At 44.3% G+C, this 22,293-nt stretch overlaps 1 protein-coding gene across 1 annotated transcript in view; it reads right to left on the bottom strand.

The window, feature by feature from the left end:
• LOC132446510 (MAGUK p55 subfamily member 3-like) overlaps nucleotides 1–20,657 on the bottom strand; it is a 64,944-nt gene extending 44,287 nt beyond the window's left edge. The window contains exons 1-5 of the mRNA XM_060036841.1: nucleotides 20,208–20,657; nucleotides 16,859–16,999; nucleotides 1,561–1,679; nucleotides 580–657; nucleotides 398–478 (exon numbers count right to left, since the gene is read on the bottom strand). Coding sequence (XP_059892824.1) covers nucleotides 398–478; nucleotides 580–657; nucleotides 1,561–1,679; nucleotides 16,859–16,883 — 303 coding nt within the window. The 5' untranslated portion in view covers nucleotides 16,884–16,999; nucleotides 20,208–20,657. The remainder of the gene's footprint in view (nucleotides 1–397; nucleotides 479–579; nucleotides 658–1,560; nucleotides 1,680–16,858; nucleotides 17,000–20,207) is intronic.
• Between the last annotated feature and the right edge of the window lie 1,636 nt (nucleotides 20,658–22,293).

The raw sequence follows: 22,293 nt of genomic DNA, 5'->3' as shown, positions 1-22,293 counted from the left end.
GCCTACCGGCGTGACGCATGCACACACACACGTGCGCACACACGCACGCAAGCACGCACACGCACGCAAGCACACACACACACACACAGCAGGTACCTTAAGGTGGGCTGTGTTCAGTAGTAGCAGTATACTAGGGTACCTTAAGGTGGGCTGTGTTCAGTAGTAGCAGTATACTAGGGTACCTTAAGGTGGGCTGTGTTCAGTAGTAGCAGTATACTAGGGTACCTTAAGGTGGGCTGTGTTCAGTAGTAGCAGTATACTAGGGTACCTTAAGGTGGGCTGTGTTCAGTAGTAGCAGTATACTAGGGTACCTTATGGTGGGCTGTGTTCAGTAGTAGCAGTATACTAGGGTACCTTAAGGTGGGCTGTGTTCAGTAGTAGCAGTATACTAGGGTACCTTAAGGTGGGGTGTGTTCAGAAGGTAGAGCAGCTCTCTCTCATCACTCTCCATGGGTCCGCAGTGCAGCTCGTCCGCCAGCTAGTCAGATAAATAACCTGTTTCATTTCTCCATACGTCTCCATGATCGTACATGTTGTTAATGTTGTGTGATTTGCTTTGTCACAACAAACTGTACTTACGTCCTCCACCAGACAGGAGGCATTGTGGAGGACCGGCACCGGGCTTTGCTTCTCATACAGCTTCAGCTTACCATGAATCTGGATGAAGTAGAGCAGACAGACAGGGGTTGAGGCACGACGTTATGAGTTGAGCTTGTGACGTATTCCATCATGTTTCAGCTGGATATCAAACCACCAACAGTTTTTTTGTTAATACTATGTGAACTACTTCATCACCTTGGATTACAGCATCTGTTAAATTACTCAGAGTAATATCAGTGTAAATGTTGAATAGCTAAATAACCAATTTTGACGCCCTCTTTAAAAAACCCTGACCCCGCCTTGGTTCGACACTTTCAGTTTTGAGCTGAGCTGTTTTTTCATTAGACCAACTAGATCCCTCTTTACTGTTCTTCCTTGGTTAATGAGCACGAGACAATCGCATAAACGATGACGATTGTCTGAGGTACAGTAAAATTTCATGATAGTGAATCAGAAGTAGTGTTTGGCGGGTGTTGTTTACACAACTTCGAAAGAGCACATAGGCGGACACACAACGACACAAGTGAGTCAACGAAAAACAGGAATGGTGAGCCCAAATAAACCCAAAAAAACCTTCTTGAAATGGAAGGATAGCCATTACTTTTCCCTCCAAGAAGATAAAGGAACGAGTGTAATCATGAATGCCTCTCCACGTCGTTCTCAAGTAATTCAAACTTATTCAAACATCTTTCAAGGTAACATGCTTCCATGCATTCAATGCTTCCTTGCATGAACATGCACATGTATTTTGAGTTCCGTTAAAGAGGGGTGGAGGTGGGGTCCAAGTTCTTTGACACATTTGAGCATTTAAAAATGTACTTGAAAGTAACGCAATAGTTACTTTTAATTTGTAACAGAGTAACTAATTGAGTTAATTTTTGGGAGAAGTAACTAGTTACTGTGACTAATTACTTTTTTTAAGTAACTTACCCACCACTGTGTACAACATGGGGACCATACCTTCATGAGGTAAGCAATGCTTCTCTCCGAGAACACGTCCTGGAGGAAGAGCAGGTCCTGGTCGGGGTTTGCGTCGGGGTGGAGCTGAGAGGTGAGCAGAGCCAGGGTTTCATGGAGACCTGGAGACGAACCTACAGTGATTGTAGAATGTAGAATATTGGTGTATTTTAGTGTCTCTCTTTTGTTCACATTTCTAGTCTCGGGACAGGCCAGGGCCTCTCTTACTGTTACAAGGTGTTATCTCCAACATTCTGCCATTGTTATGTTTCAACAAGGTTGAACCGACCTGGTCCTCCGGGACATAGCCAGGGCCAGATACCTTATCAAGGCTGAGAGTGTGTCTGTTCACGTGTTATTCATGTATCCCCTTTTTGTATAATACTCGCCCAACCCTTTGGTTCGACGAGAAGAGGGTTCGACAGCCAAGGAACAAGTCATCGACCACCGGGTCCACTATAGATTATTCAACCTAAGTCTGTATCTCGCTGTATTACATCCTGGAATAAACCATCTATTCAACCCTCTGATCCAACCTGTCAAGCTGCTTTGATTTCGACTTCAAGAATTACTACTACGACTGAAAATACACAACGCAGAGTCTGTCCGAACAGTTTAGAAATAAGCTGAAATCTAACAAGGTTCTCAAAGTCCAAAATGACTACATATATATCAAGTAGTTATATGTAAATAATTATCATCTTATACTACATATCTATATCAGTTGGTATCTTGGCCAGAGAGAGAGAGAGAGACGGCTTAGAGCAGTTGTCTTGTTACCGAAAGGTTGCTAGTTCGATCTCAAGCTCCTCCTACCTCCTAGAGTGTTGATGTGTCCCTGAGCAAGACACTTAACCCTAACTGCTCCCGACGAGCTGGCTGTCGCCTTGCATGGTTGACTCTGCTGTCGGTTTGTCAATGTGTGTATCAACTGATGTAAGTCGCTTTGGATAAAAGCGTCTGCTAAATGCCCTAATGTAATTGTAATCGAGAGAGAGATATCCAATCCATTTCACGCCCTGTGGAAATGTGACCCTTGGCCCAACATAAAGAAAATGGATTCCCAAAAGCCCAAACCCATGAGTCTTGTGATGTTCATCCCACACATGGCTAAGAAATTGATGCAGAGAGCAGTCATGGTGGGGCTGAACTCTGACAATGACGGGAGATAGCCTACCTGGATGAAGTGGCGGACCTGACACTCTGGTGTCTGGAGAACTGCCTCTTCATGAATGTCACAAAAACCAAGGAGATGATTGTGGACTTTAGGAAAGGACACCAACTGAGGATGAATACCCCACTGTGGATTAATGGGACTACCGTGGATAGGGTGAGCAGTTTCAAATACCTGCTAGTCCACATCACAGATGTTCTGACATGGTCAAGACACATTGACACTGTGGTGAGAAAGGCAAGGCAGTGCCTATACCACCTAAGGTAGCTTAGGTTAATTCAGAGTCTCCCTGGGCATCCTCAGATCCTTTTACTCTGGAGCTGACGAGACCATCCTGACAGGTATGCGGCCTGGTTTGGCAACGGTTCTGCCCCAGGACAGGAGGACTCTGTAGAGAGTTGTACGGCTGGCTGAACGTACTACAGAAACTACTCTCCCTCCCCCAGCAGGAGTTAAACACCAGGAGGTGCAGAACCAGAGCCTGTAGGATCATGAAGGATTCCCATGACCCCAATAACGGACTGTTTGTACTGCTGCGATCAGGCAATCGCCTCCGCTGTCATGCAGCGAAAACAGAGAGACTGAGACAGTTTCTTTCCCCAGGCCGCGCGTTATCACTGCCCGAGGTAAATCGCCGACTTGAGCTTGCACCCCAATTTACCCTCCCAGACCATACACCCATTGGCGGTTTCATTCGGAAGGAAATGCGACAAGACGGCTCCGTGGTTCCAGGGGCGGGACTTGGGTAGAGGTGTTGCTGCATTGTCTAGACAGAGAGTGCACTATCAATGAAGTCAAACGGGAGCGTGCGGAAAAGACCCAAACGTCATCTGTCACGGCACGCAGGCAAAACATGATACAGGACTGTAAAAACGGTGACAGAGACCACCAGAAAGGAAAATGTCCCGCCTATGTCCCGCAAAAAATGTGGAAAGCTGAATCACTTTTCAAGCAAGTGCATGTCCAAAGCATATGCAACAAAAATGCCAGTGCACATGGTAGAAGAACAGTCTGACTTAGATTCAGAAGAAATGTTTTAGACATGGTAAAAGCAAAAAATGGTGAAGACTGGGAAGTAGACCTTATAACAAATGACAGGAAAATAAGATTTAAAATAAACACAGGAGCAATATCGAAGAAGTGATGGCTCGGATGGCAGGAGCAAAAGTGTTGCTCTATATGCTCAATGTGGATACTGGCAGGTCAGGTTGGACAAAGAAAGTTCAGCGCTGTGCACTTTTAACACCCCTTTCAGTCGCTATGCATACAAAAGGTTACCCTTCGGAATGAACACAGCAGGAGAAATATATCAAAGACTCTTGACTATGATGTTCGAGGACATGGAGGGAGTAGAGGTGATCGTTGATGACATCCTCGTATGGGGGGGAAATGAAGAGCAGCACAACCAGAGGCTGGAAAGGGTGTTGGAGCGAGTGAGAGAAAAGAACATAAAACTCAACTCAGAAAAATGCACATTCAATGCACAAGAAGTCACATACATGGGGCACATCCTAACAGCAGAAGGAATTAAGCCAGACACCAAGAAAGTGGAGGCAGTCAGGAAAATGCAAAAACCCACTAACAAGACCGAGCTACAAATATATTTAGGGATTGCGTGGGAGTCGGGTACAGTGCCAAAGGAGTGGCAAACCGGGGTGGTGGTTCCCCTGTTCAAAAAGGGGGACCAGAGAGTGTGTGCCAATTACCGGGGTATCACACTTCTCAGCCTCCCTGGTAAAGTCTACTCCAAGGTGCTGGAAAGGAGGGTTCGGCCGATCGTTGAACCTCAGATTGAAGAGGAACAATGCGGTTTTCGCCCCGAAGTGGAACTACGGACCGGCTCTTCACTCTCGCAAGGATCCTGGAGGGGACCTGGGAGTATGCCCATCCGATCTACATGTGTTTTGTGGATCTGGAGAAGGCGTATGACCGGGTCCCCCGGGAGAAACTGTGGGAGGTGCTGCGGGAGTCTGGGGTAAGGTGGTCTCTCCTCAGGGCCATCCAATCTCTGTACTCCCAAAGCGAGAGCTGTGTTCGCGTCCTCGGCAGCCAGTCAGTTTCGTTCTCAGTGGGTGTTGGTCTCTGCAGGGCTGCACCTTGTCACCAATCCTGTTTGTGATATACATGGACAGGATATCGAGGCGTAGTCGTGGTGGGGAGGAGTTGCAGTTCGGTGGTCTGAGGATCTCGTCACTGCTTTTTGCAGATGATGTGGTCATCATTGGATCATCGGCCTGTGACCTTCAGCACTCACTGGATCGGCTGGCGGCCTAGTGTGAAGCAGCTGGGATGAGGATCAGCACCGCTAAATCTGAGGCCATGACTCTTAGCAGGAAACCGGTGGATTGCTTACTCCGGGTAGGAAATGAGTCCTTAGCCCAAGTGAAGGAGTTCAAGTACCTCAGGGTCTTGTTCGCGAGTGAGGGTACGATGGAGCGTGAAATTGGCCGGAGAATCGGAGCAGCGGGGGCGGTATTGCGTTTGCTTTACCGCACCGTTGTTACGAAAAGAGAGCTGAGCCGCAAGGCAAAGCTCTCGATCTACCGGTCGATCTTCGTTCCTATCCTCACCTATGGTCATGAGGGTTGGGTGATGACCGAAAGGACGAGATCGCGGGTACAAGCGGCCGAGATGAGTTTTCTCAGAAGGGTGGCTGGCGTCTCCCTTAGGGATAGGGTGAGAAGCTCAGCCATCCGTGAGGAACTCGGATTAGAGCCGCTGCTCCTTTACTTAGAAAGGAGTCAGCTGAGGTGGTCCGGGCATCTGGTAAGGATGCCCACTGCGCGTCTCCCTTGGGAGGTGTTTCAGGCACGTCCAATGGGGAGGAGACCTCGGGGAAGACCCAGGACTAGCTGGAGAGATTATATCTCAACACCGGCCTGGGAACGCCTCGGGATCCCCCCGTCAGAGCTGGTCAATGTGGCCCGGGAAAGGGAAGTCTGGGGCCCCCTGCTTGAGCTGCTCCCCCCGCGACCCGACCCCGGATAAGCGGATGAAGATGAGATGAGATGAACATACTTAGCAAAGTTCATACCGCATCTATCCACTGTAACTGCCCCACTCCGGATCCTGTAAGAGAAGACCACAGAATGGACCTGGATGGAGGAACAAGACAAGAGCTTTGAGAAGCTGAAAGAGATGGTCACAGAAGCTCCAGTACATACATATTATGATGCATCAAAGCCAGTCAAACTGAGCGTGGACGCCTCTAGTTGTGGAATAGGAGCTGTGCTCAAGAAGAGATGAGTGTCCCATAGCTTACGCTCCAAAAGCCTTTACTGACCCACAAAAAAGATATGCACAAACAGAAAAGGAGTTGGCCACCATCATTTTTGGCTGTGACAAGTTCTACCAGTATCTGTTCGGACGGGGTTCGAAGTTGAAACAGATCACAAACCCTTGGAAACCATAATGAAAGGGTTAGAGACTTCAAAAAATGCTCCTCAGGATCCGGAAATACAACATTACTGTGAAGTACAAAGGAAAGGAACTTTACGTGGCTGATGCCCTGAGCAGGAACTATTTAAAGGATACAGATGAAAATAAGGATGACATACAAGTGTGTACTGTGCAGTGATGTGCTTACCAATAGCACCCGCCAGACTCCAGGAAATAATCACAGAAACCAAGAAGGACTCAACCTTCACAGCAGTAAAAAAATCCTCCTCCAGGGATGGCCAGGTAAAAGATCAGAAACACCGGACGAGGCCAAAGTGTACTGGGACTACAATAGTGAAATGACAGTTGAAGATGGACTGATATTCAAAGGCAACAAACTAGTGATACCAAACACCCTGAGAAGAATGATGCTGAAAAAAGTGCACTCCAGCCATCAAGGGATCGAAAAAACGAAGAGGCTAGCAAGAGATGTCATATTCTGGCCTGGGGGGATGCAAGCCCAGATAGCTGACACAGTCTCAAGATGTGCCATATGCAACATATACAGAAAACCCAAACCCAAAGAAAGACTCAATTTGTAACAGAGAGACTGAACTTATTACAGATAACCGAGAATAGTTTAACTCCTAACTTTTGTTATTCCTTTGCAGGTTAACTAGGAACATTCTTACTTAAATACGGCCTTACTGAATATAACATTTGTTATAAATGTTATTACAGATACCCGAGAACAGTTTAACTCCTAACTTTTGTTATTCCTTTACAGGTTACCCGGGAACGTTCTTACTTAAATACTGCCTTACTGAATGTTACATTTGTTATGAATGTTATTCCCTAAGTTACAGAGAACATCCTGATTTTTAAATGCTGCTATTGTGTAAAGTTAAACTTTACACAATACTGTTGCCCTTTATTCCAGTTGAGTCACCTTAGAAAAGGGAAGATGTAATGATATGATGAGGTCCCCAGGACACAAACTGATAGGGTAATTCTCTGATATTATTAATCTTAAAGACTGCGTCGGGTTCTCCGACTCTTGACGGTACTTCCACAACAAAGACTCGTAGTGGGGGTTATCTCGGCCATGGTGGAGAAGGAATTGGGGGAAAGGAATTTTGTCTTTGATTCTCTGAAGTCAAAATTGAACCGCTACATGGAGGACAAAGGGATTGTTGCCGTATGCGGGACAGCCAGGGCTGGACTGGCCATCGGGCTGGCAGGCCTTTTTGGGCCGACGAGGTTTACTTGAGGTTTCCTTGGACCCGGCCCGGCCCAGCCATGTCACACAGCCGAGGGCCGAGGTCCGTTCCTTCCCTCTCGGTTGTGCGGGCTGTCAACTTAACCTGAAAGTTCAATAAAGCTTTTGCCCAGGCCATAACTCATTACAACCCGGTCTCACGAAAAGACGTGACACTGTCACGTTATTTAATCTATTGAAACGTGTTCAGGATCACGTATTTTCAAAATTTCCGTGTTTACAAGCACAAATTCCAAACCCATGTATTTCAATTGGAAGTATTTGTCGTGTCACCAGCACGACTTCCAAACTAAGGTTCTGTGCGGGAGCGTTCTCCCTAATGTCCCTTAAGGAGCTCCGTACAGTACATTTATTGTTAAAAATTGTGAACGATATGACAGCTTTAGGCCACCCGTTTCTACTTTCACCTTTGATTCTGAGAAATTGTGACAATTCACAGATATAGGCTATTAAATGCAGGTGCGCTGCTCAGGCAAACCGCGAAAGAAAAAAGGGTAGCTGCTTAATCTGATCTTTTTAGAATTGTATGTCTTGATGTTTTGATCTAACCATAGATCTATTGTCTTGTTTTTGGCTATGTGAATGGAAGTCCGCGTCGATGCCTCGCAAGTCCAGTGTCGCGAGCGGACGTGACATCTAGAAGTCATACCGTATAATAATGGGTTATCACTATCCTCGGGCCGGGCCTTTGATCGAGCGTTTTTACTTTTATTTTATCATTATCATAAATTAGCCTAATCTGAGGAGAAATCTATGCCATAAACAGAAATATTATGGGTCTTTATTACACGGGTCTTCTCAATGCCGTGGAACGCTCCGTTCACTTGCATGGGTCCGGGGATATCTCGGGATTGGTTTCTTTATTAATCGAATGGGAAATGCAATAGGCCTATTTTAGGACCGAATCACCGTTTAACTTGTTTCTAATAACATTTCTAGCGAGAAATATACTTTTTACTTGCATAATCTTTAGTCAGTGATTACGTATGATCTTTAGTTTTATAGTTATTAGGAAGATTTTATCGGCTCGCTCGCATGTTTCAATGACGTCAGGTTGCTAAGGACGCTGCTTTCGCTAAACTAGCACACACACACACACACACACACACACACACACACACACACACACACACACACACACACACACACACACACACACACACACACACACACACACACACACACACACACACACAATGCATTTCGCTGCAGATATTCCCTCAATTATTATTACTTTCAAAACGTTGGCCAAGGTTGAATATCCTTTTTATTTGGGCTGCTTCTAGGACATTTTGGGTGGATTTTGAACGGTATGTGGGCGGGACGTTTTATGCAGGACCTGGCAACCCTGCGCTGTTGCCCGGGGTGCTGAAATGCTCCGGAACAGATCTGGATCCACTATGGCCAAAAGACTTGTATGCCCCCCCCCCCCCCCCTTAAATAAATTCTATGGCAGAATAAAGAATAAATTCATGCATTATCATTCAACTTGAACATGTGTTTTTACAGTATAGCGTGGTGGAGGGCTGACGTATGTTGCCCAACCCGGAAGTGAGCGTCGCCCTGGTTTCCCTTGACAAAGAGACAACGGGTTTTTCCATTGGATTTTGGATTATTGCAGAAAAATTAGCATCTTTGAAGCACCTCCTCAAAAACTGAAAATAAATAAATAAAAAATATCTGTGCTCCAATGAACGAAATGTAAACCAATGCATTCTGAATAATAATAATAATAATAATAATAATAATAATACATTTAATTTAGAGGCGCCTTTCAAGACACCCAAGGTCACTTTACAGAGCATATAGTCATCATTCAAAACGATGTAAAACAGACTAGGAATAAAAGAAAAACAGAGGTTAAACATGAAGAATAATAATAATTAATAACACTCAAAGACGCCTACAGTGAAGGGGGGACCTCACTAACCACCACCAATGAGTAGCACCCACTTGGGTGATGAATGGGAGTGTTTCTCCGATTTTTCCATGCTACACAGAACGAAATGTAAACCATGCAAATAAAGACTTCATGTTCATAATCATTTAAATATCATTAATCTCCTAAGTGTGTCGAGTGGTATTCTATTTTTTTCAACGGGGCTGCATCCAGTCACTTGACCGTCATGGTTGCTATGGTGGTTGCTATCGACCGCCCCCTCTAATCCTTACATGGTTCTAAAAACCACGCGGCAAAGGAGCTGCCGTCCATTGTGTTGTTTTTGTCGTAAACTAGGGTCAGATGGTTAAAAAATAGACAGATATTCCAAGGTATCCTTAAAAGGCAGCTTGGATGTTTTTATTTTGTGCAGTTTAGACTTCTTCTATAACCTATTTTTGAAAGCAAAACACCAAGCTCATTGATTTAACGAGGCAGGGTTATTTGAAACAATTTATTGAATAAATATTTATGAGAGGTCATTCTTTCTCCTGAGTTTGCTTCCTATTTATGTCTAGTGTACACCCCTACTGTCAGCAAGCATCACCCCCCCCCCCCCCCCCTCCCCATATGGATTTGGAGAATTGCTACCACGTCCCGGTGGTGGAGGTATCATATATATGAAAGAGGGCATTCAATTATACTACAATGATCAATTAGGAGGCCGAAGCCCTAAAGGAAGTGATGCAATAGGTGACTGAGTCGACAACATTTAAGTAAGCCTTGGGGTCTCTTATATATCAAAGGGGGTCTCAAAGGACGCATATACGCTTCAACCTGTGGCTTACAGGAAATGACTCAGCAAGTGCTCCATCTTGTTGCACCCACCCAGCGGCTCGCTTGCAAGATTTTGGCCTGAAGTTCTTCCCAGACCTACACCGTAGCCATCCAACCTGCATATCGGAAAATCAGGCCTCTCTTTAATAATGACAAAAAGTTATGAGAGGAATACACATAAACTTTTGTTGTCTCATAAGCGGCGTGGTGTCGGCTGCTTTTGACCTTTTAACCCCAGACTTCTGAGGGAATAGCTGAATCAATTCATTAGTCAATCAGAAGTATGTAAATATCTTCCCGGTGTCGTAAGAGGGCGAACAAGGTGTCCTTCAACATCTACACTTCCAGGCGATTGCAATGGTGCCACACATGAGCATATTCGAACATGTTTAATGGTAGTAATTAGCTGTCGAAATTGGAGGCCTTAATCAATAATGAGCAGCTATTGATTTACTTTCCGATAGAAATTTGTGACAAATGACATATTATTTAGCATCTACACGTTGAGCTGAGTCCAATGACACCAAGCATGACACTCTAGCAAATGTATTTTACATGGTACATATGGTCTAGGACATGATCTCGGTGTGGCAAGAGGGCAAGCTTGATCTCATTGGACTCAGCTTAACGTGTAGATGCTAAATAACATGTAATTTGTCAAGAATCTCCATCGGGAAGCAAATCTATAGCTGGTCATTATTGATAAAGGCCCCCAAAATCGACAGCTAATTACTACCCCGAAACATATTCAAATATGATCATGTGTGACACTGTTGCAATCGCCTCGAAACGTAGATGTCAAAGGACACCTTGTTTTCCCCCTTACGCCTCCGGGAAGATATTTTCATACTTCTAATGGATTGATTCATATTTTAAGGTTCGCGGAGTGAGACTTTAGGCGGCTGCAGCAGAAGTGTTGAGACGAAAGATGATATCAAGACATTTATAGAATATTCCGATTCACATTATGATTCTTCGTCATAACTATCCGACCAAACATCCTTCACATTCACTGAGCGAAGATTATGAAAGTCCAGGCCCCCCCTTCCTGCATTCGGGTTCCGACTGGGCCAAGTTTCGGGCAGGAAGGGCCCTCCGGGTCCGACCGGGCCAAGTTTCGGTGCAGGGGTCCCAGTTAGGCCCTAGAATAAGGTATTCAAATTTCAGGGCGGTACGACCTTCCTATCTCAAAAACTGTTTTTCCACCACATTCTGGACCATTTGGTCTTGCAGGCAACACTTCTGAGGGGCTTTGTCCAAATGACAGTCCATTTGGGAAAACTTTTTTTCTCTAAGGGCTACAATTCCAAATCTCGGATATGTCGTTCTCTGGGCCCCGGGAAATGTGTGTAAACATTTCAGTATCCCTAGCTCTCTCGAAAAGGCCGGAAAAGGGGCGTGACCTCCAACAGTACAGTAAATGTACATAAGACAGAGGTTAGTTTCTAGTCCCCATTTTTTGTGGGATGGATGTGTACATTTGTGGCTTAAGGTGTGTAGACACAGCTGGCCTGTGGCCACGTTTTTGAAGTCTGGGGTCAAAAGGTCAAAAGGAGCCGGCACCACGCCGCTTATGAGGTAACAAAAAGTTCATGTGTATTTCTCTCATAACTTTTTGTCACTATTAAAGAGAGGCCGGATTCTAAGATATGCATGTTGGATGGCTAGGGTGTAGGTCTGGGAAGAACTTCAGGCCAAAATCATACAAGTGAGCCGCTGGGTGCAGGTGCAACGAGATGGAGGGGGGCCTGGACTTTCATAATCTTCGCTCAGTGAATGTGAAGGATGTTTGGTCGGATAGTTATGACGAAGAATCATAATGTGAATCGGAATATTCTATAAATGTCTTGATATCATCTTTCGTCTCAACACTTCTGCTGCAGCCGCCTAAAGTCTCACTCCGAGAACCTAAAAATATGAATCAATCCATTAGAAGTATGAAAATATCTTCCCGGAGGCGTAAGGGGGAAAAAAAGGTGTCCTTTGACACCTACGTTTCGAGGCGATTGCAACAGTGTCACACATGATCATATTTGAATATGTTTCGGGGTAGTAATTAGCTGTCGATTTTGGGGGCCTTTATCAATAATGACCAGCTATAGATTTGCTTCCCGATGGAGATTCTTGACAAATTACATGTTATTTAGCATCTACACGTTAAGCTGAGTCCAATGAGATCAAGCTTGCCCTCTTGCCACACCGAGATCATGTCCTAGACCATATGTACCATGTAAAATACATTTGCTAGAGTGTCATGCTTGGTGTCATTGGACTCAGCTCAACGTGTAGATGCTAAATAATATGTCATTTGTCACAAATTTCTATCGGAAAGTAAATCAATAGCTGCTCATTATTGATTAAGGCCTCCAATTTCGACAAGCTAATTACTACCATTAAACATGTTCGAATATGCTCATGTGTGGCACCATTGCAATCGCCTGGAAGCGTAGATGTTGAAGGACACCTTGTTCGCCCTCTTACGACACCGGGAAGATATTTACATACTTCTGATTGACTAATGAATTGATTCAGCTATTCCCTCAGAAGTCTGGGGTCAAAAGGTCAAAAGCAGCCGACACCACGCCGCTTATGAGACAACAAAAGTTTATGTGTATTCCTCTCATAACTTTTTGTCATTATTACAGAGAGGCCTGATTCTCCGATATGCAGGTTGGATGGCTACGGTGTAGGTCTGGGAAGAACTTCAGGCCTAAATCTTGCAAGCGAGCCGCTGGGTGGGTGCAACAAGATGGAGCACTTGCTGAGTCATTTCCTGTAAGCCACAGGTTGACGCGTATATGCGTCCTTTGAGACCCCCTTTGATATATAAGAGACCCCAAGGCTTACTTAAATGTTGTCGACTCAGTCACCTATTGCATCACTTCCTTTAGGGCTTCGGCCTCCTAATTGATCATTGTAGTATAATTGAATGCCCTCTTTCATATATATGATACCTCCACCACCGGGACGTGGCAGCAATTCTCCAAATCCATATGGGGAGGGGGGGGGTGATGCTTGCTGACAGTAGGGGTGTACACTAGACATAAATAGGAAGCAAACTCAGGAGAAGGAATGACCTCTCATAAATATTTATTCAATAAATTGTTTCAAATAACCCTGCCTCGTTAAATCAATGAGCTTGGTGTTTTGCTTTCAAAAATAGGTTATAGAAGAAGTCTAAACTGCACAAAATAAAAACATCCAAGCTGCCTTTTAAGGATACCTTGGAATATCTGTCTATTTTTTAACCATCTGACCCTAGTTTACGACAAAAACAACACAATGGACGGCAGCTCCTTTGCCGCGTGGTTTTTAGAACCATGTAAGGATTAGAGGGGGCGGTCGATAGCAACCACCATAGCAACCATGACGGTCAAGTGACTGGATGCAGCCCCGTTGAAAAAAAATAGAATACCACTCGACACACTCAGGAGATTAATGATATTTAAATGATTATGAACATGAAGTCTTTATTTGCATGGTTTACATTTCGTTCTGTGTAGCATGGAAAAATCGGAGAAACACTCCCATTCATCACCCAAGTGGGTGCTACTCATTGGTGGTGGTTAGTGAGGTCCCCCCTTCACTGTAGGCGTCTTTGAGTGTTATTAATTGTTATTATTATTCATGTTTAACCTCTGTTTTTCTTTTATTCCTAGTCTGTTTTACATCGTTTTGAATGATGACTATATGCTCTGTAAAGTGACCTTGGGTGTCTTGAAAGGCGCCTCTAAATTAAATGTATTATTATTATTATTCAGAATGCATTGGTTTACATTTCGTTCTTTGGAGCACAGATATTTTTTATTTATTTATTTATTTTCAGTTTTTGAGGAGGTGCTTCAAAGATGCTAATTTTTCTGCAATAATCCAAAATCCAATGGAAAAACCCGTTGGCTTTTTGTCAAGGGAAACCAGGGCGACGCTCACTTCCGGGTTGGGCAACATACGTCAGCCCTCCACCACGCTATACTGTAAAAACACATGTTCAAGTTGAATGATAATGCATGAATTTATTCTTTATTCTGCCATAGAATTTATTTAAGGGGGGGGGGGGGGGGGGGGGGCATACAAGTCTTTTGGCCATAGTGGATCCAGATCTGTTCCGGAGCATTTCAGCACCCCGGGCAACAGCGCAGGGTTGCCAGGTCCTGCAAAAAACGTCCCGCCCACATACCGTTCAAAATCCACCCAAAATGTCCTAGAAGCAGCCCAAATAAAAAGGATATTCAACCTTGGCCAACGTTTTGAAAGTAATAATAATTGAGGGAATATCTGCAGCGAAATGCATTGTGTGTGTGTGTGTGTGTGTGTGTGTGTGTGTGTGTGTGTGTGTGTGTGTGTGTGTGTGTGTGTGTGTGTGTGTGTGTGCTAGTTTAGCGAAAGCAGCGTCCTTAGCATCCTGACGTCATTGAAACATGCGAGCGAGCCGATAAAATCTTCCTAATAACTATAAAACTAAAGATCATACGTAATCACTGACTAAAGATTATGCAAGTAAAAAGTATATTTCTCGCTAGAAATGTTATTAGAAACAAGTTAAACGGTGATTCGGTCCTAAAATAGGCCTATTGCATTTCCCATTCGATTAATAAAGAAACCAATCCCGAGATATCCCCGGACCCATGCAAGTGAACGGAGCGTTCCACGGCATTGAGAAGACCCGTGTAATAAAGACCCATAATATTTCTGTTTATGGCATAGATTTCTCCTCAGATTAGGCTAATTTATGATAATGATAAAATAAAAGTAAAAACGCTCGATCAAAGGCCCGGCCCGAGGATAGTGATAACCCATTATTATACGGTATGACTTCTAGATGTCACGTCCGCTCGCGACACTGGACTTGCGAGGCATCGACGCGGACTTCCATTCACATAGCCAAAAACAAGACAATAGATCTATGGTTAGATCAAAACATCAAGACATACAATTCTAAAAAGATCAGATTAAGCAGCTACCCTTTTTTCTTTCGCGGTTTGCCTGAGCAGCGCACCTGCATTTAATAGCCTATATCTGTGAATTGTCACAATTTCTCAGAATCAAAGGTGAAAGTAGAAACGGGTGGCCTAAAGCTGTCATATCGTTCACAATTTTTAACAATAAATGTACTGTACGGAGCTCCTTAAGGGACATTAGGGAGAACGCTCCCGCACAGAACCTTAGTTTGGAAGTCGTGCTGGTGACACGACAAATACTTCCAATTGAAATACATGGGTTTGGAATTTGTGCTTGTAAACACGAAAATTTTGAAAATACGTGATCCTGAACACGTTTCAATAGATTAAATAACGTGACAGTGTCACGTCTTTTCGTGAGACCGGGTTGCTCATTATGATTGGTTCTGGGCTGGCCATGGCCCTATCACACACACAGCAGAGGGCCGAGGTCCCGCCCCTTGGGCCTCGGCTGTCAATCAGTCAATCAGTCACGTCACTAACTGACAGGAAAATGGAGAAGAAACGTTAAGGAGGCGCGGAGAATCTCTCTCTCTCTCTCTCTCTCTCTCTCTCTCTCTCTCTCTCTCTCTCTCTCTCTCTCTCTCTCTCTCTCTCTCTCTCTCTCTCTCTCTCTCTCTCTCTCTCTCAGTGTAGTTAGTTAGTGTAGGCCTTAATAAAATAATACATATATTTTGTATTCTTCCTGTTGTTCTGAGTTCTTGCATTTTTTGCTGATTGTGAGACGGTTCAAACAGTACATATTATAAGCATTAGTAATTTCAGAGGGGATTTGACCTAGCTGCAAAAGTCTTTACAAGTATAGTGAAAGAGCGTATCAATTTTTTAACATGGTTACTCTCTTCCATGTAGGCTACTGCGCTTTATTTTAATTGTTGAAACAGCACAATATGCCGATATATCCTCTGGTATGTTGTGTGCCTCTGCATGTCGTATAAATAATCATAGTGGGCTGCCATGGCCAAAAATGCCAGGGCCATTTTTTGGTCCCAGTCCAGCCCTGGGGACAGCTGTCAGTTCACTTCGGGTCCATGTCATTTCTCCGACGCTCCGTTGTTCCTACCTCTCGGTCTGACAGCGTGAACTGACAGCTGTCTACTGAAAACATCTTTCTCGAATGCCACCTGTGTTTATTGTTGCTGGGACGAAGAGGTCAACCGGAAGTGACTCTATTTCCACTTGTTGAAAGGGCTACAGGGTTATAGGTTAGCGGATTCAGCCATGCTCCGGCCACTATCCAATCTCTTAAAGGCCATGTATGTTCAGGCAAGTGAAACGGTCCGTTCGAGTAGCAAAATCGGTATAAGGCTTAATCCGATCTAGCTGTCCCATGTAAACGAGTGAAATCTGCGAGTTGCTGATCATGTAGTGGCATTAAACGAAGACGGGGAAAGATGAGATCTACGAGAAAGACGTTTTTTATCCTCCTAAAAAACAAGTGGTCAGCGAAATAAAGAATATGTTGACGTTGGAAATAGTTAATCGCGTTTTTAGCCTTAACTCAGATGTATGCTCATTCTTGCATGCGAGTCTCTTGAATTATAAAAAAAAATAACGCTCTGTGACGACGGGGGATTTTACCCCCTCGGCTTTACACAGGCAAGTTCGGTCACTGCCAAGCCGCGACCAAACCTGCTTGGCAGTGTGAAAAGGCCTTCACACACACACACACACACACACACACACACACACACACACACACACACACACACACACACACACACACACACACACACACACACACACACACACACACACACATAAACACAATTACACAGACATGTTCCTGCACACACCCGTGCACGCTGAGCCGACGGGCATGGCTCCCAGCCGTGAAGGAGCAGCTTGGGGCACCAGAAGGATGGCTGCAGGGAGGTCAACAAAGACCTTATCCTGCCTTCTGCCTCCTCCTCCCCTGGCGCCTATCGGCCGCAATGCTGTGAAAAGACCAAAGCCATGGAAGAAATGCAGAGAGGTTGTTTTGTAATTTACTGACAGATAAGGATTTGGTCTAGGATTAGGAAGAAACATTGTCGGTTATCCTAGATGTGCCTCATCAACTATTCTGTGTGTGTGTGTGTGTGTGTGTGTGTGTGTGTGTGTGTGTGTGTGTGTGTGTGTGTGTGTGTGTGTGTGTGTGTGTGTGTGTGTGTGTGTGTGTGTGTGTGTGTGTGTGTGTGTGTGATATACAGTTTCATCATGAAGAAACTGTCTTTCTATTTCTATTGGGCCAAGCAGCCCTGTTTTATAAACAGTGACAGCAGCTCTGGGGAACCCACACATCTAGGCACGGGTTAAAAAAACTAGACAGACTTCCTGCCTTGTTATAAACAAACGAGAATAAGTAGAGCTTTATGTCATGCTGTACAAATAAGTATAAGTTATTATCTTTTAGTTTGGTCTAAAAGGTAAAAAGACAAAGTTTGGTCCTTGTTGTAATGAATAACGTTTAAATAAAGGTTGAATCTTGAATAGGACATGACGTTCCAGCACAAGCAGCAGCTAAAACAGAACGTTAATGAGGAAACAGGAGTAGAAATATAGAGAGACACTAATGTATGTACTTGTGTACGACTGCAGGGTCTGAAGGATAATCGCCCCATCGTCTGAAAAACTGGTGTTTCATTATGAAAACTAGCCTGGAAATCCTTGGACAGAGATGAGCTGGGAGAGGAGCCATTATCATTACGGATATCATTACACTAAAACACAGCGCATTATGGACAGGCTGTCATGTGCCTGTGAGTCAGTTTTTCTTCCTAGTGGATGTAGGGCGAAGATGATGATGATCAGATACACCTGCACAGAGGTATGATAACAATGACACACACACACACACACACACACACACACACACACACACACACACACACACACACACACACACACACACACACACACACACACACACACACACACACACACACACACACAGAGGCATGTCTTTCCAATGGAACAGAGATAAGACAATACATAATATATGCATGTCTTCGGTTACTATTTAAAAATAATCATTATTAATCATATTATTATAATAATAATAATTATTATTATTATTTGTATTATGTGTGAAGACGTAAATTACTCATGGTTATATTTAAATGTCTTAAAATATAATATCATAAACTCAATTATTTGTTCTGTTCCAAGTGTTTTTCAAAGTGTGGCGATAGTGTTTAGCCCATGTCTCTCTACATCCTCATAGTGGCCAACGTTGCATCTGGCCGTAGTGCTATGTTTGTTATTTGTCGATTCAGCGCCATACAGCAAAAATAAGAGCACATCGTAGCATTTTCATATATCCTACCTGCACTGCAACAAACTATACTACTGTGTAGGCCTAGCATAGAGCTAACTGAAGCTATGCTATTAATCCACGTCTAACCTGATGTGAACTTTTACGTAAATCCGCCTGAATTAAAAAACACACACACACACACACACACACCAGTCATTTCCCAGATTGCATAGGTTAAGCTGATCTCGAACCCTCCACACAAGAACACCATCGCCTCTTCACCAGCCCTATAGCTCTCTATCCATCCTCTCTCTCTTTATCGATCCATCTATCTACCTAACCATCTAACACGTGCTTCTCACAGCTACACAAAAACAAATATAGTAGCTTTTCAGTTTTATTTCCTCCGCTTCGGATCAATGATGAACTAATAACTTGATCTGCTCGTCAGGTCAATCCACAGTGACTACGAGACGCTGCTCAGAGTTCTGGTGACTTCTGGATCAGCATTTCCATTATTTCAAATCGCTTTTTTATTTGCAAGATTCATTTTGTTTTGTTTCTTTGATACAAGCTCATGTATAGTTCCAGTTAAGGTTTGTGGTTTGATTCCCACTGGGGCCGCCCGCAGGCTAAAACATAAGCACCGAACGTATTATAACATTAACAGATTTGATAAAAGCATCTGATGTGTGTTCTTCATGAGTCATGTCTTGGAGAGAGAGGCATGTCTGACAGAGCTCTGATCAGAGAGACACACAAGTTCACATTCACTCACACTGCGAGAGGCTTACTGTCAAATCAACTCTTCACACACACACACACACACACACACACACACACACACACACACACACACACACACACACACACACACACACACACACACACACGTTTGCAAGACTCATTTCCAGCCGTTGAATTCCAATGAGAGGGATGGAGACAAGGTCACGACCACATGACCAACACCATCTGCCTCCTATTCTGACTGGAGTGTGTGTGTGTGTGTGTGTGTGTGTGTGTGTGTGTGTGTGTGTGTGTGTGTGTGTGTGTGTGTGTGTGCGTGCGTGCGTGCGTGTGTGCGTATGTGTGTGTGTGTGTGGGGGGGGGGGGGTCAATATAAGAAGGGGAGTGTATGCCTCATCAATACTTTTCTGTTCTGATATTAATTCTGATCCATCCTGATCTATTCATGAGCCTCCAAGGAACATTTCACAGTTCATTCCACACCTGTGCGCGCGCGCGTGTGCGTGTGTGTGTGTGTGTGTGTGTGTCTGTTCGTGCGTGGGTGTTTTTCCAAACAGTGAACTCTTTGCCCCATTCCTTGTTTTTATCAGCCACAGCTCCCACTGACTTCCAAGCTCATCTTCCTCTTCATCGTGACATGAAGAAAAGCCTTATGGCAAAAAAATGTTTCTTTTGATAAAAGTGGTGATGTTGGGATCTTAAATTCATTTGCAGAGTAGTGTATTGGAAATGAAAATGTTTTTACATACCCTGAAATGTTTCATTTCCAATGCAGCATTCTGCAAAGGAATGTAAGATAAGACACCATGAGTATAATGTAACACTAGTATGTGTTATCAGGTTGTATATTTGTTTCAAGTAACATAATGGTCAAAGGTCACGTCCAGTCACGTGGGGTTTGAATCGTCGTTCACACCGAGGAGCGAGACCTCTACATCAGTATTAACATATAGCTTTATAAATAACACAATCTTCCAGACAGTGGATTATCTTTCAAATATAATTACATCGTTTGTATTTTCTGGAAACATGTGCACAGGGTAAATAGATTTAAAGTAGGCACCTTAACGCTTAAGATGCACCCGCCCAGAAGACATGATTGATCCAGGAGCAGAGAGATGCACCCTGACGGCGCCCAGCAGCACACCCAGACCCCCTACCTGGTTCAGCCTCGTTGTCTCCACTCAATGCGCGGCTCTGGTCGCTCTCTCCTCCTTTATTACGCCGCTCCGCGTTCCTCTCTCACCATCACTTCTGGTACCAGTGCTCCCTCTCCTCCTCCTCCTCCTCCTTCCCTCCCTCCCTTTCTTTCCCCCCTCTTTGTTTATGGATTCCTTCCCGTCGCCATCCCGCTGAGACGCGTGCCTTCCCTTCCTCGCTCAAACAACCACTCCCCCTATTGTCCAGCCGGAATTCTATCTATGCACGCGCACCCAGGAACACGCACAAAGACATGCACACACAAATGCACACAAGCGCGCCATGCTTCTTTGCTCCGCCCCCTTTCTGATCAACCACTACCATGCCCCCCCTTCTCCCTCTCTCTCTCTCTCTCCTTCCCTCTCCCTCTCTCCTCCTCACCTCTCTCTCTTTCTATCTCTCTCTCTCCTCCCCACACCTCTCTCTCTCTCCGTCCTTCTCTCTCTCCCTCACTCCTCCCCCCCCCCCCCTCTCTCTCTCTCTCTCTCTCTCAAGCGTGCAATGCTCATTTGCTCCTCCCCCTCTCTGATCAACCACTACCGTGCCCCCCCTTCTCCCCCTCTCTCTGTCTCTCTCTCTCTCTCTCTCTCTCTCTCCCTCTCTCCTCCCCACCTATCTCTAGTTCAGGCATGGTAGAGAGCGGTTGAGTGGGGCTCTTGATGCTGCAGAGGACCTCTAGTTATGGGAGACGGAGAGAAGAGAGCAGAGAGGGTGACCAACACACAGCTCAATCAGGAGAAACTGTTTGGATCCAGAATGATAATTTATTATTAAATCTAATCGTCGATAGGACTCCATGAATGCAATAAAGTATTTAAAGGTTGGAGTTGATGTGGAGATAGATGACCATGGGGTTGGGGAGGGGGGGGTCAGATGACACAGAGAAGAGCAGCAGTACCATGGTGATCGGTCAGATGGAGTTCTTCCTGAGTGGAGAAGGGGAACGGGCTTTGCATTTACTTAAGGTGTGTCAAGCTGAGGTCTGCAGCGTCAAGGGTGCAGAACATTTCTTTCAAAGGGCATGTAGTCTTCCTGTCTGACCTTTTGCTATAGCTTCATTACTGCAGTAATAGGGTAAAGATATATGTATGGATATGCAGGCACTGAGGCTAGATAGATTGTGTATGTGTGTACCGGTCAAGTCCGCAGGTGACAAGGCTTAGTAGGTTCATTTTATGGGATAAGTTATCCCCAGCAGTAACAGTGGTTGATGATAGGTGGCAGGATAGTGGATAGGGTGTTAGACTACAAAACAAAAGGTATGGTTGAATAACAGCACTCCATAAACCTATAACATGAGTTCATCTGATACAAACAACACTGCTTTCATTCCCCATGTATACTCTCTTAGCTCAGCTCATTGTTTTCGCTCCTGTTCATGCCTGCTTTTTCTGTTAGCAGAATATCTCAATTGACATTATACTTACCTCGTTCTTCTGATTCCTATGGCAACGCTGCCCTCTGTCCAGCTGTTTCCTTCACTTAGTTATGCAGCACTATAACTTTCTTCGTAGCTAGTATTCAATGTCAAAGAACAATACACAATACAACCATATTATTAGTTTGGATGGTATGTGTTGACGCGTTGACCAAAACCCTTCATATCTAGCGTAAATACATTTTCTATTTCTTTCTTGTGGTGGCTAAAATAACATAGACGTGTAATATTAAATATATACTGTGTAATATAACATATAGACTATGTAATATAACATAGATGGTGTTACATAAAATATAGACTGTATAATATAACACATAGGCTGTATAATATAACATAAGGACTGTGTAATATAACATATAGACTGTGTAATATAAAATAAGAACTGTGTAATATAACATATAGACCCTGGCAGTCTGAATCTATCCCCATGGAAACTTCCTCCATCTATAACTATGCGCAGACCGTATAAAATGTGTGCACACAACATTGCACTATTTGGAACCATGGAATGATAGTGGGCAGACAGTTGCTGACAGCATCAGGATATCTCACCACGATTGCTCGACGTTTTCGAATAATATGCGAGATTGCTCAGCAATGACGAT

Source organism: Gadus macrocephalus, chromosome 18 (assembly GCF_031168955.1).
Source record: "Gadus macrocephalus chromosome 18, ASM3116895v1".
In the NCBI taxonomy this organism is placed as follows: domain Eukaryota; kingdom Metazoa; phylum Chordata; class Actinopteri; order Gadiformes; family Gadidae; genus Gadus; species Gadus macrocephalus.
Note: the sequence above shows the minus strand (reverse complement) of the source record. Positions and strands in the feature narration are given on the sequence as shown.